Below are 19853 nucleotides of genomic sequence, written 5' to 3'. Positions count from 1 at the left end.
GAGTAGCACTCAATTAAAATGCTCTAAAATTCAATCTGGGTTAGTCTAATCAAGTATTTTAGTGTTCAATATGGCTAATGGCTTATGCATTGAGAGGCTAAGGTTAAAAAACAAAACAAAAATAGAACAAAATCGAATAAAAAACTGAGTTGAGGATAGGATCGTATATATAGGAGGTCGGAGTACGTTAGGGCTAAACCTGGTGCGGGCAGCGAGAGGGGGAAAATCAAAGAGAGGTGGGACTAGCACGATTGGCGGCAGTGTTCCTTGTTCAGCAAGTTCCCCATTTCTACTTCTGTCTTGTGATTGGTTATTTAATTTTTTTTTTTTGGTGAGTTGTTTTTTGGGTTGAAGAGGGACAAGAAACCCAAACTCATTAAGGCCTGGAGAAAAATGATCTAAAACAGAGCTCCAACCATTCCCTAAAATCTCTCCAAACAAATGGATGAGGCTCCTCAAATTAAACTCTCCTCAAACCTCCAATAGTCAAATTTTAGACTCGAAACCGAATAAAAAAAAAAAAAAAGATATAGGAAAAATTTCAACTTTAGCATTGAAGAGTTTTTCCCCAAATCTAACTTTTTTCCCTAAATTATCCTTAAATTGAAGAAAAATATAGGAAAAGAACTGGAGATGCTCTAAATGGTTAGGATGTCCATTCCATTAGTGACATATCAAATATATATGATATTATGAAATCTAAGATGAGTTTGCTTAGGGTTTTTAATCTTTTTTTTTTATTTTTTATTCCATCGATATATAGTACGTTGTGACTATCGCATAGTCACAATTGCTGATTTCATAAATTTGTAAAAGTTTAGAGTTTATTCGGGTTTAAGGCTTTAGATGTAGGCTTTTGATGGTTTATTGGGTAGATTACGTAAACAATTGTCTAGTTGGAAAGAAAAGTTGTTATCCAAGCACGGTAAGGCTGTGTTGATCAAAGCTGTTGCTCGGGCTATCATGTCCTATGCCAGAAGCTTATTTAAAATTTTGGCCAAAATTTGTGACAGGCTTAGTTCTCTTAGTTCTTCTTATTGGTGGGCTGGGGTTCATTGGCTTCGTTGGTTGAAGCTCTGTCAACCTCGAGATGATGAGGGTTTAGGTTTAAAAGACCTACAGACGTTCAATCAGGCTCTTGTGGCTAAGCAGGGCTGGCAGCTTCTCCTAAACCCGAACTCCCTTGCTTCTAAAATTCTTAAAGCTCGATATTTTCCTACCACGTCTTTTCTTAATGCTGCGAAGGGACGAGGTTCCTCTTATATTTGGCGTTCTTTATTGTGGGGCAGGGAGTTGCTTCAGTCTGGGTTAAGGAAAAAGATTGGAAACGGTGGGGATACTTTCATTTATGGTGAAACTTGGCTTCCTCTTAAGTCGAGTTTCTGTATTTCCTCTTTCCCGGTGCTGCCATGGGATGCGGCTATTAGCTTCTTTATTACAGTGTCTGGTGGTTGGAATGGGGCATTCATTCTGGTTCATTTTTTGTCGGAGGATGCGGTGGCTATTCTTGATGTTCCTCTCGACCTCCCTCATTCCTGAGATCGATGGTTCTGACAATATACGCCTTCTGGAGAGTATACGGTTAATAGTGGCTATAGGGTGAGGCTACAGCAGCTCCTTGCTAAGGAGGGTATTGGTTCGACTTCGGATCCGCAAGCTGTTAGAGTGTTTTGGCGTCGAATTTGGGGTTTGAGCGTACTGGCCAAAATTATCTTGTTTGTGTGGCGTGATGTCCATAATGGTTTGCCATGCATGGCTAATCTCCATGCTCCCATCGCTGCTTGCCTGCATTGTTGTTTGGCTTCGGAGTCGCTCCTTCATATTTTCTGGTTTTGCAAATTTGCTCGCAAGGTTTGGAAGTGCTTTCCTCCTTATTTTTCTGTCGCTCTTGGGTAGGGTCTGATTTTGGGAGCTTACTGGAGTTTTGTTATTCTTGTTTCTCTACCGTTGAGTTTGAGCAATTTGTGGTTATTCTCTGGAGGCTTTGGTTTAAGAGGAATTTATTCGTGCATAAGCAGTCATCAGTGTAGGTAGAGCATGTTTGTGACGTGGCTTTCAAATACCATGCAGAGTATCAGGATGTTCAACGTACTGTTGTTCCCTTGAGGCCGCGAGTTATGGATAAGTGGCGTGCCCCCTAGAGTGGTATAAGTTGAATGTTGATGGTTCTTTTGATTCCGTTTCTGGGGCTGGTGGTGTTACCATCAGTAACTGGGTAGGGGAGGTTGAGGTGGCTATGGTCCTTCCTCTCACCGGCGTCGCTTCCTCATAGCAAGTTGAAGTGTTAGCTATCTTGTGAGGAATTGAATTTGCTTTAGCTGTTGGTTTTAACTCTGTGTTATTGGAGTCGGATGAACGTTCTGTTGTATCTCGGTTCAATAAGACGGGGTTGGATTTAGCTTCCGATGGTCATTTGTCAGACGAGGCTAAGGAAGTTTGGTGTTCTTTTTTGAATTCGTCGTGTCAATTTGTGTCTCGGTCTTGTAATGGGGTTGGCCACCTACTGGCACGTGATGCTTCACATTGTGGTTCTCTCCAAAGTTGGGGGTCTTCTGTCCCATCTTGGTTAGAGGCACAAGTGTTGCTGGATTTCCCTCCTTCCTAGTTTATTAATGAATGCTTCTCTTTCAATTAAAAGAACGAAATTAATTTTACTTTATATGTACACTAAAAAAAAAAAAACATGTATGCATATTTGTACTATAACATATGTATATAATTCATAGAATTACATATTTTAATTTCCTTATAAATAAATAAATGGACATTTTTCTCCCTAACATTTTTCATATTTGGATCAGTGTGTTGAAATGCCCTACTTGTTCGAAATAATCCTCAAACAGAAATTTCAAAACAAACTTCTCCAAAAACAAGTCATATGGTGACTATAACACCCTGCACCAAAAATATTCCGAAAAGAAAAAAGAAATTCATATATTTGCTAATTTAATAGAAAACCATATATATATGAACGGGACTGTATATTATATATACAGTCCCGTTCAAGTAAGGATGTCGTTACTTTAAGAAAAGTAAGAACATCCTCTTTCGGTACCACCAGACAGTGTATTTCCATTATCGGAACCGTTCATATTTTAGGTCCCTCCTTAAGGGTCACCCTTGTAAAAAATCAGCCAAATCGATTGTTTGGTCATCTAAACTGTGCAAACAAATACAGTCCGTCTGATAAAATTGAAATGATGTTTTCTATAATAAACTAGCTAATAGTTTCCGATCTGGTTGATTTTTTGCAAGGGTGATATTTGAATGATATTCTAAAATATAGACGGTTCTAATCATCGAATTATAGGCCTAAAGAAGATGTTCTTACTTTTCTTAAGCTAGCAAATTGACTTAGGTACCCAAATTCTCAATAGCGATTTAATTGCAGATAATCAAATGCTGGCCAATTTCAACCTGGGGAGTAGCACTCAAAATGCTCTAAAATTCAATCTGGGTTAATCTAATCAAGTTTTAGAGTTCAATATGGCTAATGGTTTATGCATTGAGAGGCTAAGGTTAAAAAAAAAATACAAAAATAGAACAAATTAAAATCGAATAAAAAACTGAGTTGAGGATAGGATCGTATATATAGGAGGTCAGAGTTAGGGCTAAACATGGTGCGGGCAGCGAGAGGGGAAAAATCGAAGAGAGGTGGGACCAGCACGATTGGCGGCAGTGTTCCTTGTTCAGCAAGTTCCCCATTTCTACTTATGTCCTATGACTAGTTGTTTTTTTTTTTTTTTTGGGTGAGGTTGTTTTTTGGGTCTGAAGAGGGACAAGAAACCCAAACTCATTAACCCCTGGAGCCCAAAACATCTTGACAAGCTACTCATTAAGGACTAGAGCCCATGCATCATGGGTCATGACCCATGACCATAATAAAGGCTGAGAGGCTAAGATTGGTCAATGATCAAAACTATTTATCTTTTATTTCACATTTTAAACATCATCACTGTAAAAAAGTAATCGAATTGGAAATTGTTTGGTCAAATAACTGTTATCAAATAAACAAACGAATTTGAGAATATTTAGATTTACTGTATGTTTATTTGATATATAATAGTTACATAATCAAACAATTTTTTATTTGGTTGATTTTTTTGTGAAGATGATCATCTTTTTTGTTTTTTGAAATTATTTTGGAGATGAATTTTTTTTAAAGGATTATTCTGAGATAATCATTAAAGGGTGATCTAAAAAATGATCATAAGATTATATAAATAGAGTTCTTAAATCATGACATATTTTTGAACCCCTAAATCATATATGTATAAGAGCATCTCCAATCCTTCTCTAAACCTTCCACCAAATTTAAACTTGGGGAAAAATGATATAAAACAGAGCTCCAACCGTTCCCTAAAATCTCTCCAAATAAATGGATGAGGTTCCTCAAACTCTCACCAAACCTTCAATAGTCAGATTTTAGACTAGAAACCCAAAAAAAAAAATAAAAACAAAAAACAAAAGATATAGGAAAAATTTCAACTTTAGCATTGAAGAGTTTTTCCCCAAATCTAACTTTTTTCCCTAAATTATCCTCAAATTGAAGAAAAATATAGGAAAAGGACTGTAGATGCTCTAAATGGTTAGGAAGTTCATTCCATTAGTGACATATCAAATATATATGATATTATGAAATCTAAGATGAGTTTGCTAGGGGTTTTTAATCTTTTTTTTTTTTCAATCGATATATAGTACGTTGTGACTATCACACAGTCACAATTGCTGATTTCATAAATTTGTAAAAGTTTAGAGTTTATTCAGGTTTAAGGCTTTAGATGTAGGCTTGAGGTCTATAACCTTACAGCCTAGAGACTACTTACCACTAAAGTCTAAACCTTAAATCAGAATACAACATTGAAAATACAACTAATTAATGAAATAAACTTTGATTGTGACTCAATCAAAAAAGTTTTGCCATGATCAATATATACCTAACTTTTTTCATATTATAGATTGATTGATTGGTAGAACGACAAAAGTTATTATCTAAACTGAAATAGTATAAAATTTTAATAGTTTTTTTTTTTTTTGTAATAGTATAGAATTTTAATAGTTAAGATGAAAAAAAAAAAAATTGTAATTTTAACGTCAATGAACCCTAAAAAAATAAAATAAAAATAAAAGATGTGGGCACGTTGTCAAAGTCTTGTTGGTATTATGTTGAAATAAGCTAGGAAATCGTTACCTTTAAAATCTCTTTATGTACGCTAGATGAGTAGATGGAGCTTACTTTTGTAATGGTTTCACATCAGCCTTATGTAATCTACACACTACTGTGGTGCTTTCTTAAATAAATTCATCACATATACAAAAGGCCATAAACAGAGTGTCCATGATCGAGTACTCTTTTTTTTGTTCATACATTTTTCATCTACTAAAATTTGATTTAAATCATATATATGTTCTCATATGTCATATATATATGAACAGAACCGGAGGTCCAACTCACATTGAATAACTAGAATAAGTGAAAAAAGAAGCTAAAACGTACAAATTCTAAACGCTCGAATCATCTTGTGATAATGAAATTAACAGTAGTATAAACTTGCACCAAATTCTGTCAAAGCCATGAGCTTGGAGTTGTATATATAATTGATTTGGTTTAAGCACAAGCTCTGATTATAGACAGTTGGTCCTGGATTTACATCAGTTAACATCATGTGGCAAGAATTTGAGTTTGGAATGTGCAAAAGTTTGAGTTTTGGACAAGAAGCAGTAGCTGCGCGCATAAATAACATAACTAATACTTACGCAACAAAATCTTCTAGTACATAGAGAGGCACATCTAGTACTTAATTGAGATATAAACCAAATTACAAAAGTCTAAAAAAGAACACCATTCCGAGTAGAATCAATAGTTGTTCTTCAAGGCAATACCTTTGAACATAAATCTGGAACTCATTCGGAATTTCGGAAGCCAAGGCTTTCCTAGCTAACTTTGACAACTTGAGAATCCTTGTCTAGTTTTCTTTAGGGATCCTGTATAAGATACATAATAAGCAATCATTTTAACCCAACAAGCCAATCTAGTACTCGGTCATAACATAAATTCTCACATGAGTACCCAGGTTGCGAGGACCACCTGGTCCGAACTCAAATACCGTATGACAATATATGATGCCTATCATATACCAAAACGTCGCTTGTTGGCGATACATAGTGCCTATCTTATACATGCATGAAAACATTCTAATATAGAATGAGTATCATGCATGTATCGTCATATATGAATGTTTTGATATAAGATGTATATCATGTATAGCTGTATAGCATCCGAATTTAGATCAGGTCCTGATGACCTAGGTGATCATGAGAGAATGCCCCCACGATCATAATATTCCATGTGAAAAATGGCCCTCGATCACAGAATAAAAATTAAATATGTTTTCTTAGCATTACTCGATCATGCACTTACTGCGGACACACTATATGTTGTTCTCATATTGTCAACACCATAATTATGCATGGATAAGATTTAAAATTAATTAATGCAGCACGACCTACAAAATGTGATAATTACCCACTTTGCCTTCATTGAAATTAAAAAAAAAAAAGATAAGAGGAGTTAAATCTTGTGTTTGAAATCTAATCAGTTTCCACTAACAATTAATCAATTAACAAACTCTTCTATAAATATGTAACAAGAACTATAGAGTTCTACAAGCAAAATTGTCTGCAAATCAAGTGTTTCTGCAGTGGTCTTGCGTTTTCCTTTCATTTGTACATTCTCTCTACAAAATATAAATACATATATATAGTATAGGATTAGGTGCAACCATTTAAGATGAGGTTGTTACTAATTCTGGTTCTTTTATTTGCGGTTACAACATTTTTTTCCTTCCCTTTTGAGGCCGAGGCCAACAAATTGGTTTCAAAAGTGGGAAGGAAAGAAAAATTTGGCAATCATCTCATAGTGAGCACACATTCTGGCAGAAAGCTAGATGGTGAAAATGAGCAAAATGAAGAAAATAGTGGTGGTGATGATAATAACGATGGTGGTGATGATGGAGGCAAGGAAGACGGAGAGAATGGTGGTGCTGATAATAGTAGTGATGGAAGTGAAAACGGAGGAGGGAATGAAGATGGAGAGAATAGTGGCGGAGATGATAATAACAATGACAGTGATGATTATGTATGGCCGGGATGGGGTAATGAAGATGGAGGAAATGGTGGCGATGATGATGATAACAACAACGATGGAGGGAATGAAGATGGAGAGAACAGCGGCGGAGATGATAATAACAATGATAGTGATAACGGAGGTGGTAATGAAGATGGAGAGAATGGCGGTGGTGATGATAACAACAACGATTCGCCCGGGCCCACCGATTCGCCCGGGCCCACCGATTGGTCATAGCCCACCGATTCGTCCGGTTCGTCCGGGCCCACCGAATGGGATTGGTCATGGCCCAGAAGTTCCCAATTAAGCTTAATTGTATAAAGAAATTAAGACATGTGCATAAATAAAGTGTGCACTATAAACCCCTTAAAAGAGGTGGATTAGATTGTTCAAGCACGCCATCTTAGTTTCTTCTAGTATTGTATGCTGAAATCGCCATTAGGCCTGAATGAATAAAGAAGAATATAAGGGTAGCTGTTACGGTAGTGTATTACTGTGGAATTTATTCAATCTATTCCATAGTCTAATTGCTTATCAAATTCCCTTTAGGGAAAAAGTTGGCTGTGAAAGCCTACTTAAAAGTTGCTTATCCTGAATTAAGATATCAACTTGAAGATGTAAATAGCATATAGAGTAAGAGATATTAATTGTTTCCTCTCAAGTTTGAAGATGAATCTAATTTCCAAATTACTTAAAAATCACTGAATTTATTTTTTATGAACAACTTTAGTCCATGAGTTTTGAACTCAGGACTATCTCTGATAAAAAAAAAAAAAAAACAATGAATTGATGCACCTCATGATAAATTATATATTATATATTCCAATTTATTGGTGCCAAGAGATCGATATAATCAAGATCGAGCCGCATGTATATATCTGAACAAATTTAGATATTTTCCAAGTCTTTATCCACATGATTATATGCAAAATGACGATTTTTTTTTTTCATTTTTCTTATGAGACCAAAATTGTTTAATTGCATAAATAATCTAGTCATAAATGAAAAAAAAAATGGATAATAGATGTTGGCAAATTATTATTTGGGAAAACTTTAGCTAAAGAACTCCAACTGTACCACATGTCTCTATTCAAAACATTACTTTTACTTTGTGTCAACTGAGGACTGAAACTTTCATGTTGTGTCAATTAAATACCCTATTTTTTTTTTTTTTCAGTTTTTATCTCAACTTTGGCTCAACGTTGAACCCATCAAACCTCCACCAAATTATGAAAACTTATACTAAGTTTAAAGCTATACATCTCCTCTTTACAACTATATAAAGATCACTCAAATCGGACATCTACAACTTCAGATAATCAGCCCCAAAGTAGGGTACCCAAAACTGTCCAATTAATTTAATTTCCAAATATTTTCCCAGAGCTCCAATTAAATAGTTTCAAGTATCCTACTTTTGGACCGATTATCTAGAGTTGTAGATGTTTGATTTAAGTGATCTTTATATGGTTGTAAAGATGAGATGCATAGCTTTAAACACAATATAAATTTGCAAGTTTGGTGAAGGTTTGATGGGTTCAATGTCGAACCAAAGTTGAGATAAAAACTAAAAAAAAAACATAATCCTTAATTGACACAAAATAAAAGTTTCAGTCCTCAGTTCATGTCCTAAATAGAGACATAGGGTATAATTGAATACTTTATCTAAAATTTTCTCTTATTATTTCTAACCTCAAATATTGTTTTCATGGATATATTTTATAAAAAATGTACAAGTGAACACTATGTATCCAGTCATTCTCTCATATGCAAATCTAGTTCGTAAAGACCTGGTCCAAACTCAAATACTATACTGCAATACATGATACCCATTATATACTAGGACGTCCCTAACTATTTGGCGATACATAGTGCACATCCTATATCATATACTATTTGGTTGATGCCCATACATCTATGAAAATGTATGATTATTCTCTACTTTGAACCCTATTATTTATTTATTTATAATTTTAGATCAAGAATTCATTCTATTTTAATGTTTCTTTTGATTTAGAAATTGAATATTAATTTTAGGGATTTAATTTGAAATTTATGAATGAATTGTATGACGAGTATAAGATTCTTTTTCTGCTATTTGGAAAAAGATGGGTGGGTGAAAAGATAGTTAAGAGGGGTGGGAAAAGTGTTTAGTGGATGAGTATTTATGTTGGTATATTAAAGGGTATTATAGGAATAAAGAGAGGTGAGAAGAGTATTTTTATATTTTATTCAAATTTAATGGTGGATGTTAAAATAAAGTAGGTGAGAAAATAAAACAAGGGATGATAATATAAGCACTCTTTTAAAATCGATGAATTTAGTTAGTTGTGAATTGTAGATTTGAAAAGTCTCCCTACATCAATTTATAATTTATAATTCTAAGGACCTAATTAACAGTGCATGTCTTCCGATTCACTTAACTCTGAAACTCTGATGCCAACAATGTGTTGTCATATATATATATATATATATACATATATTCTTTTAGTGCAAAGGAAGATAAATAAGATATATTTAACACAAATGGGGTGGAAATTGATACCGATCGATTTTTCTATCAATTTATTGAGGATATAGTTGGCTGGTAACAACACAAAACATAGAATGTAAAAGATGTAGCTTGATATAGTTTCCATTCAACAAAATCTACAAAAGCATAAAACGGTAGAGCCAATTATGCCACCTTCACATTCATGAGAGCTTCCAAAAGCAACTTTCTGACATCTTTCGAGACAGTCCCAACCAGTTAGGCAATTCCCATTAGCCACAGGAGCTTGACATGCACCAGGGTACGAGGCCTCTATCAAATTCACATATACATATAATGATGAACATCATAAGTTTCTGAAACACCTTTGGACTGGTAGTTAGCAATAGAAAGATGCTGAAATATACTGATGTGGGTGATCCAACTTAAATATCTTGTCCCTAATTAATGCAAATTTTAATTTTTGTTTAAAATATATATATAAGGGGTTTTCTCTCTGCAAGACATCTATTATTTAATTAAAGAAGGAACACATATATTTATCAATTTTTGTTAAACATTTTGATTTTATTCATGACAAATTTAATACTTTATGAGGTAAATAGAAGGCTGGCAATCGACTAAGAAACCCAGCCGAAGTGGACGAGCCCAAAAAGCCCAGAAGGCAACAAGCAAATGCCCGAGACACCTACCTGGCCGAAAAAAAGAGGCCCGAGACACCTACCAGAAATAGCAAGCTTTTGAATTGTACTACTCATCATAATCCAATACTCTTTAATTACTCACCCAAGAGGCAATTTTGCTAAACTTCTAAGATATATAACGAAAAATAGTGTTTTTCATTTAATTACTCTATTTATTAATTCAATTTTATTTTGGGAGAGAGATAATTCGAATTTAGAACCTCTTCTAATATTAAGAAAAATATAAGTATCACTAGACCACAGGTCCACAAACTAGTTGGTATTAATTCAACAATTAATAATAACACAACTGTTATAAATATTGGTATTTATGGGACTGTCCACAATTATATATTTGGGCTTATTTGTAATATTATAATTATCAGAATCCTTTCTTATGTAAAATAGGGAAACTTGAGAGTGATCTCCAAGTAATTTAGGAGTGATGTTCAAGTAACCCTAGTCATCCTAGAGCTTATAAATAGAGGTTTTATGTTAATGAAAATACACTTTTATTTTCTTCCTACTTCTCTCTTTTTTATCTCTTAATTTATAACAACAACAATGAAAAGTTAAAACTACGTTATGAACTTACCTATTCTTAGAAGATGGAGAAGGACGAGAAGAAGAACACATAAATAAACAACTTTAGCGATCTTAACCATGGTTCTCCTCATGACTTGTACTAAATATATATCAATAGACATTATGATCACCACTTATATATAGATATTGAGTTGCTTCTCTATTAATTAAGAAAATGCTCTTAAGATCGAGTTGCCAAGTCAAAACACGACAATATGGTTAAGTGAAGGATTAAGGAATAAGACCTGGTAAGCTTGTAGAGCCATCCATGTTATATATGACATAAAGTAAGAAATTCAGCCACTATGTAGAATTAAGAACCAAGGCATAAATAAAATATAAGTAACAAGAAGTCCATATTCCATTATAATCCCTTTTCATTGGTAGGTAAGTGATTTGTGTTTTTTTCGTCAATTCAAATTGAGAAAATGTTTAATTTGAATATATTCTCTTTGATAGATTGTTACCAAGTTGAATTTTCAAATTTTATTTTTCGGTTGATAAAAACATCATCCAATCTAAAGTCAGATACTTCATGACTCATGAGCTTAAATCATAAGTGAACCTAATCTACGAATATTTCATATCTTCTCTATAAAACAATTATATTTCTAAAACCATTTTTTCAAGAAAAAGCATCTACAGGATTATTGGTTTCGATGTGATTGCTTAAACTAGTTTTTCTTTTGGTCGAATCTTAAATTAGTTTAAATATATTAAGTTTGTTTTTAAATAACTTAATATATTATGACTTCATTCAAACTCACCCTTTTCTTATGCTTGGGCATTTTCATGGTGGTGCTGTGGTCGCCTTCGTTGAAGTCCTTTGTTATCTAGGCCGAGAAAGCATCCTATCTCCTGTTTAGGAGTGAGTCTTTGGATGAAAGTTGGATCTTTTAATACTCAACACACCGCACCCCGCACTTGTGACATGACTTTGAGCCATGCTTGACAACTTATAATTTGCGAGAGCATGTGTTAGGTCTACTGCATGCGCTGATATTATGTAGAAATTAAAATATTCAACTCAAAACTAATTCATAATGGATAAAAAGATTAAATAATCAGAGGGCGGATCCGTGATAAGATTACTTTATATAAGATTTCAACAATCTAAATCATCTTTTTTTTTAGATCTTCATTAAAGAATATCATTGTAAAAAACTAGATAAATCAGAAATCATTTACCTACAAAAATTAAATGGTCAACAAAATAAACATTTAAAATTTTGACAATTTAATCTTTATAAGTAAATGGTTTCCGATTTATTTAATTTTTTTTTTTTGCAAGAATGATCTTTTAATAGAGATCTAAAAAATAGACGATTTAGATCGTTAAAATTCTATATAGAATCGGCCTCATTAAAAACTTGTGTAAAGAATAAGATGTTACGGATCAGATCCTTTTCCTAGATAGATTATATTTTGTAACACAGTTACAAAACTTTACATATACTCTCAACATGGCCGAAAGTCCCAATCAAACTTGTGCACATAAAAAAAACGTCAATCTTAAGATGTGCATGAAAAGCTCTGGTACCACATTTAAGCGTAAACAATAGAATCATACATGTACTCAAAACACATTATATGTAAATTACTCTACATACTTGAGTATGTCATAATCAAAATCTAAGGATGGTTATGATCTTCCACTCTTTACAACTCAACTAGCTTTCTATTCAATTGGACTAGACCAACTTTATTGAGCGAGAACCAAGCTTCATTCAAGAAAATGATGATTTGATAAAACTCTACCGAAATCTATCGTTAACAACATTACATATATAACTTTAATGCCTAATAAACTTTCTTGAAAAAGGCATGAACAGTCAAGTGACAAAAGAATCCAATAATCCAGACTTTATAATCGCACTTAATTTGACAACGGGTAGCTCTTTCATATTTGATCTCAATTATCAACCCTGGTTTTGGTCATCATGCATGTAACATCCCTCCCTCTTTTAACTTTTTTTTTTTTTAAGAAACAAAAAATGCATACATGATCATCAGGGACCCAAGATTAGTGTATATATATACCAAATTCCAAATGGAGATAACACAAGGATTCCCAAAACCAGTCACTTGGTGCATTACATTTTGAGGTTTTGATAATGTCAAGAACAGATCCTAGAGGTGAACAACAAATTCTGGAAGCTCCATTCACAAATGTTGAGCTCTCCAATCCACTGCAAAATTCTCATCAGTTTCACCATCGCTGGATGACTCTTCATGACTGGGCTCCTTTTTGGCAACATCCAAAGGCCTTCTACGCTTGGCAGCACTAGCAGCCTTCAACTCCATTTTCTTCTTTCTCAACAATTTCACTTTCTCCCTATATGCCCTGAACAAAAGGAGAACAAAGAAGGTAAAAAATTTACAGCAAATGAAGTTGGGTTATGTAAAAAGAAATTTTTTTTTTTTTTTGAACCAAACGATGGCATTTTATTGCTCAACTCACTTTTGTTCTACAGTTTCAGCCTCTTCTATCATTTCAGCAGCATCAATCTGCAGCACAATTGCAATAACACAAAAATGGTATGAGTTTCATGTGTAAGTCAATCTTATGTAGAGTATCGAATGGTGCAAGGATATAAAAACCTAACCTCCTCTTCTTCCATACGATTATCAACCTCCTTCAAGTCCTTTTGGATCAACTTTTCAAATTCTTTGTACTCATCTCTACCCAACATTTAACACAAATTCAAGGTTATACTGTGTTCTTACTTCAAGAGAGGAATAAAATTAAAGTAAAACAAAGAGAAGTGACATGAAAAGAAAACCATTTCATCCAAAAGTTGAAAGACTATGAGACCCCAGCATATTCTGCCCTATATTTGCTATAAATTTTAAATAAAAAATTTCCCATACAACAAAGACTAATTTCCTCTAAATCTAGTTTCGGTAAAGGATTGTAATAAATAGTTGAAACTTGTTATAAACTGCATTTTCATACAAAAAAATGTAAAGTTGCAATTTTTCCATTGCCAATCAGAAGTTCTCATATCTGACTATTTATTTGTGGCTCACCCTTCAGCTTGAGTACAACACTATGAAAAAGAGAAATACGGGCAGATGACATTGGAATCCAAGAAAACCAAAACATTGAAATACACCTGCCCCCCTTCCCCCTCCCTCTCCCTTTGTAAGGAACCACATACTAGAGTAGAAAAATGAAAACAAAAAAGAGAACTTTCAATAGAATAGCTTCTTCACAAATATAGGAGTTCAGGAAAAATCGTATTCTTACTTGACATCTGGCTTAACAAGCTTTATTCCCCGTGCTGATAAATCGGCTTCCTTGTTATCAAAGAAGCCTTCAGGAAGAGCTCCTTTTATTTGCTTGGTTTCTGAACCATCAATCTGAGATAATTTCTGTGTATGGTCCCCGGCAGGCTCAATTGTTCTTGTCTGCATCTTTTTGTATGAATCAGTCTCAGTCGCCACTGGTTTGAAAGAGTCCCTTCCTAAGATGATAAAATTAATAGATATCAATAAAACATTGAAAAGAAAGAGATTGAAAATTCAAACATAATTTCTGCACAATACATTCTCTACTTAGGTTTTCTATGTAGATATCATGCTTATGACCAAAACTATATCATTTCGGGCTTTTATAGTAATCACTCTAATATAAATCCCACAAAACTAAACTCTAAAACCAAGTCTCACTTAAGTCATAAGCACAATGTCAGTATAGAAAATATATTGTGCTTATGTCAACACAATATTGTTGTGATTTTGACTCGTCAGAGTTTCTAGGAATGGCTGACCGGTCGCCCGAAGTCAAAGAGTCAAGTTTTGGGGCAGATTTTGGGTTTCCTAGTGGGGTATGATTTTGGAAGACAAAGAGGACTTGCGCAAGACTTTCCTAGTGTGGGAAGTAGTTCTAAAGGGCTTTCCTTATGTACAAGGGAATATAATTAGCTAATAGGTAGATTACCTAATTCTATTAGGATTAGGAATCCATATTGTAAGTGGTAAGCCTATGCTCTATAAATAGGCTGCTACAAGTCTCATAAAAGAAGAATAGCTAGAGACTTCAAGGGAAGAAACTCAAAGGGAGACTCGGGTTAGAGACTTAAGGGTGAGTGACTTCAAGGGAGGGGTTTTTGAAGAGGGAAAAACACAAGAGAGCTATTTGTGCAAGAGAGAAGAGAGCGGCTGCAAGTTGGGTAGTCTAGGGTTTCAATAAGTTCTTGTAATCTTATTCTATACATAGTGCAGCTGTGATTCTCTAAGGGTCACACGGGGACGTAGGCAAAGTTCGCCGAACCTCGAGAACAAATCTTGGGGTTCTTTACTGCTTTATTGTTGCTGTTATTGTGTGTGTTTGCTAATTGTCTAATCCTAGAATACATCAAAGAAAAAGGTCACGAGAAGGGTGTTAATTCACTACAATATAAGTGGAGGATCCCAATTCTTCGGGCAACCGCATATGAGGCAAAAATATACAGGTCAGGTCTGGCAAAAGGCAGAAGTAATTATTATTTACAACAAGTGGCAAATACCAAAATAAAAAATAAAAAAAACTATACCAAAACTCTTCACTATAAAAAAAAACCATAAAATTAATTGTCAAAATACAAAACCCAGAAATTGATTTGACTCTTAAGTGAGAACTTGGTTTTAGAGCTTAGTTAATAACTAGATAAAACCCTGAAACGATATGGCTTTAGTCGTACGAAATATTAACTGCCTATGAAGTCCACTAACTTCTGGATAGTTCTCCTTCATTGTAACTACCATTTTTCAAAAATCGAATAAAAGAGAAAGCTACACTTGTGTGGGAAGGCTAGTGCATACATATCTTGCCTATAAGAGATATCTTGCATACATATCTTGCTTGTGTGGGAAGGCTAGTCCAAATCGTTTATACAAGAATCTTATGAAAAAAAAAAAATCCTCTATACAATATTATCCTTGGGCAATCAAACTATGCAATAGGGTAGTAGTAGTAATGAAGAAAAATAGTACATATTCTCACCACTATTTATCTTTTGTGCCTCATGGCTATCAAAAAAATTAGGAGGAAGCCCAGATGACGACTGAGGTCTAGGCAATTCTGTAGAGTGTTCAAGTCTTGGGTTATGCAATTCCACAGAATGTTCAGGTTTAGGTTTAGGCAATTCTGGATGGGCTTCAGTTTTTGTGTTGTTGACTCGGTTTAGTCCAGCTGCTGTAGCTTTGAGATTACTTATTGCCTAGTGTAGTAGATGCATCCCATTAGTAATACTCAATCAGATAGATAAATTATTGAAAAATAAAAAGGAATCGCATATGAAATTATTCTGTAAATGATCAACAGAAGAAATATTTGAATAACCATGAGCTAACATTTGGACATAAAGAAGTAAAATTGTCATACTTTTCTTTTCCATTTTTTTTGGATAAATAAATTAAAAAGACACCAGAATGGATGTAACCTATGTACACAAAAAAAATTTATAACTTTTACTAAAAAGGTGTACATGAAATCATTGGCAGGAAAGTAGTTCTTTTATTTAAACTTCGTAAACTTTGTCAAAGTAATTTCTTCCTTCCCCAAATTTTAGATCATTGAATGATTATTTTCTAAAGACGGAAATTAAGTTGTAACATAATAACAAACATGAGATTCTCAAGCATGACAAGTTACTCTGTAAACTACTATGCCAGTATCACATTCTCGAGAGAAATCATCACCCAGGATATCAGATCCTTGCACCTAAGCTAACTACTATGCCATTAGATGTATCCGACATGAACTCAACCACAGCCTAACATGACCTCCTACCACCAGTATTGTAACCTTTGTTCCAACAGTACAATGTAGTATACAATTTAGCAGAAATCAGAATGACTTGAAGTGAGTAAATCACGAAATTTAAGTTCAAAGCAGTACAAGAGGGCTTGACCAGACCCAAAATACCAGCCAATCCCTGTTACAACTACTTTATGAAGCATCGGAATCTTCTACAGCCACAACTTCACCTGGTTAATTGGTCACTAAAGTCGGTGAATGCCTCCTCTTTCATTCCCAGGTCCCTCAGTGGCATAGGGATGACAGCCTAGTGGTAAATCCACCTACTTCCCCAGATCCAACAGGTTCAAACCCAAAAATTGTCCCATAAGTTTCATAGCAAGGAAAAGAAGAAAATGCCTCCTCTTTCCATGATGTAAATGGGACATCTAAGCCAAAGTAGTATACAAGAAGTAATGATGCAGTAACAGAACAAGACCAGTTTTACCTTACCTACATCTACAAGATGGGGTAAACCCTTAATGCTGAACAACACGAACAGGGAAATCATTTAAGATTATAATGAAGCTACATTTCAAGAACTTAATGGCATTATTGAATTTGGAACTATTGTATTTCTTTTCAACATCTCATACATGATTTGATTGATGCATTCTCTTTCAAATTATTTAAAACATTTGGATCCTTCTAATCAACTTTGTATTTTCCACGTTACAAGATGTTTACATCTCTTAGCTGCTTACTGATGTTTAGGAAAGTAATATATCACCTCATGATGTTTACGAGATGCTTGATGTGCATCCCAAAGGGATTCAGACTTCAAAACAATGTCACAAACCCTGCACACGGGCTGGTCAGATTCATTGTACCTGTATGCATCAGATAAAAGGACAAAACAAGCAGTCAGGAACTGTTTCTTAGCAATTTAATCATGCCAATCAGCTTCATCAAAAGAAAACAAAATTTCTTAACAAATGAAAATTTTCAATTGGAAGGTACAAAAAAGATAGCCTTCACTATTAAGATCAATCTCTTTGGTTCCAAAAAATAAATTCAGGAAAAAAAAAAGTTACATTGTTTCATAATCATTATTTTCTTAGCTGATTCCCACTTCTAACTAAACCCAGTTTACACGAGGTTCAAGTTTTTCAAATTATGATTACTTTTAATTTGATGCTACCTAACATCTAAATTCGTATTTTGTGCTTGATAAACTCAAAGTTTTGACACAATTAAATTTTGAGAGCACAGTTTTCCAACATATCAATCAATTAAACACTCAAAGCTCTGATTTAATAGAACAACAATAAATAAGCATTCCTGAAATTTTCTTTTAAGCTAGAAAACTACAACTCAAAAATAAAATAAGTATTTAGAACAAATGCACATCATCTGTCCAAAGTTTAAATAATAACAATTAATTTCTGATTCCAAAATATAAATGAAAAACAAAAATCAAGAAAAGGGTCCTAAAAAATGCATTTTTATTTTCTCTTTACTAAAATAATGAGAATTATATTAAACTGACAATTTGATTCTTTATGTTTTTTTAATATCCTATTACTACAAAGTAATTCTTAAAAAGAAGGAGAGGAAAAGAGAAGGTGTGGACACTGACCGTACAAGAGGAGAGTCTATGCGCTTGTCCTTCTTCTGGGCATTCAATTTAGCACGAAAAAGCGCCTTGTTCCTAGCTTTAGCATCCATCTATTATATCTTTGAAATTATATCCCACAGAAGATAAGACGAGGAGCCCAGGCAGTCTCTGAGATTTCAGGGTCCCTGTGTTGAAATTAAAACACGAGTCCCTCTTTAATAGTCTTTTACAAGGACTATTGCACAGATTCAGAAAATGGTGTAAAAACCATTGATTTTATATGAATGATGTAATCACCATCTATTGTATATACATATTGCAACAGGTTAACCATTTGATACCTAATGCGAGGGTTAACAGAACCATGCATGTTGCACGACATTAACCAACCTGCAGAATCACCATTACCCCCAAAGCAGAGGAAATTGAGGGTTAGGGCAGCCGAAATTTTACCCCCAAAATAAAAAACGAAATTGTAAAAAATTAAACTTTCCGTAGAGAAAAATAAGCAAGCAGCATCATAGTATCGCCAAAATAACAAAACGCGAAACCCTAAATTATTTGTGGGTAAGAATAGAATCGATCATATTACATAATACAATGCTACATACCTTAATCTTAGATAGCATCTGAATCTAGCAATTTGAATGGCCTCAACTGATTGATTTAGGGATTGAAGAGAAGGGAGGGAGAGGAATGGTTGAGAGAGAGGAGAATATTGGATTCCGTCACTGAATAAGCAGTTGGAAGTAGAAAGAGGGAAGGGACTACGTAATACGGGAAAATTGGAGCTAAAATTTTGTATTCATGATTTTTTGTCACTAAACTCTTAACTCGCAATAGTTTTTGGGCTAATTTCAGTGCACGACCTCAAGTTTGTTTCAAATTTCAATTTAATATCTCATGTTTAAAATCTTGCAATGTCATACTTTATCTTTTCAGTTTGTTGCAATGTCATACTTTCGCTAGTATGACTATTAAGAGATCTCTTAAATATTAATGTGACAGTTATGTGGCAATCACACAATGCTGACCGGATACCACGTGGTCTGACAACATAACACATGACATAAAAAATAATTTAAAATCTAAAAATTGAAAGAAAAAAAATTAATAATTACGTGTCATGTTTCTAGATGTTTAATTATTTTTAGGGTTAATTACAATTATATACCTCAATTATATACCACTTTTCAACTTGGTACCTCAAGTTCAAAAAGTTGCATTAAGATACCCCAACTACGAAATCGTGTCAGTTAGGTACCTTCGTTAGTCTGGCCGTTATCTGATGACGTGGCACACCACTAAAAGGCTTCATTTCAATTTAGTATCTCAATTTTACTATGGTTTTAAAGTTCATATCTCAAGTTCAAAAACTTACAATTAAATAAATATTTTTCAGTTTTTATCTTAACTTTACCTCAGCTTTTGACCCATCAAATCTCCACCAAAACTATCAATATTATACTCATTTTGAAGTTATGAATTTTCTTTTTACAACCATATAAAAATCATGCAAAAATGAGTTATGAAATCCGAGATAATTGGTCACAAAGTAGGCTACCCAAAACTGCCAAATTTTCCAAACAAATTGGCAATTTCGGGTAGCCTAATTTGTGACTACTTAGCTC

The 19853-nt window shown here is 34.0% G+C and overlaps 1 protein-coding gene across 2 annotated transcripts; it reads right to left on the bottom strand.

The window, feature by feature from the left end:
• Positions 1-12894: 12894 nt before the first annotated feature.
• Positions 12895-18992, bottom strand: LOC147293296 (protein ABA AND ROS SENSITIVE 1-like). 2 transcript variants are annotated; one of them, XM_086232854.1, is made up of 9 exons: positions 18834-18992; positions 18564-18612; positions 18244-18407; positions 17395-17494; positions 15870-16086; positions 14133-14349; positions 13489-13564; positions 13344-13390; positions 12895-13226 (listed from the first exon to the last, which is right to left on the bottom strand). In XM_086232854.1, exons 3-9 carry the CDS (start codon positions 18330-18332, stop codon positions 13046-13048), a joined length of 927 nt encoding a protein of 308 aa, XP_086088980.1. In that variant the 5' UTR covers positions 18333-18407; positions 18564-18612; positions 18834-18992; the 3' UTR covers positions 12895-13045. The 2 variants fall into 2 exon arrangements, with proteins under 2 accessions (XP_086088980.1, XP_086088979.1); XM_086232853.1 differs by lacking the exon at positions 18564-18612 and having other exon boundaries at positions 18834-18991.
• Positions 18993-19853: the final 861 nt, after the last annotated feature.

Source organism: Dryas octopetala, chromosome 2 (assembly GCF_963921425.1).
Source record: "Dryas octopetala chromosome 2, drDryOcto1.1, whole genome shotgun sequence".
In the NCBI taxonomy this organism is placed as follows: Eukaryota; Viridiplantae; Streptophyta; class Magnoliopsida; order Rosales; family Rosaceae; genus Dryas; species Dryas octopetala.
The sequence above is the reverse complement of the archived record's forward strand: the minus strand, read 5'-3'. Positions and strand labels throughout refer to the sequence as shown.

Bases quoted from the DNA above. Each gene is read 5' to 3' on its own strand.
- LOC147293296 (XM_086232854.1), bottom strand. From the start codon at position 18,332: ATGGATGCTAAAGCTAGGAACAAGGCGCTTTTTCGTGCTAAATTGAAT. The intron at 14,350-15,869 runs GTGAGAATATGT...TTATCATCTTAG, and splicing joins GGCACAAAAGATAAATAGTG to GAAGGGACTCTTTCAAACCA. The intron at 13,565-14,132 runs GTAAGAATACGA...AATGTTGGGTAG, and splicing joins CTTGTTAAGCCAGATGTCAA to AGATGAGTACAAAGAATTTG.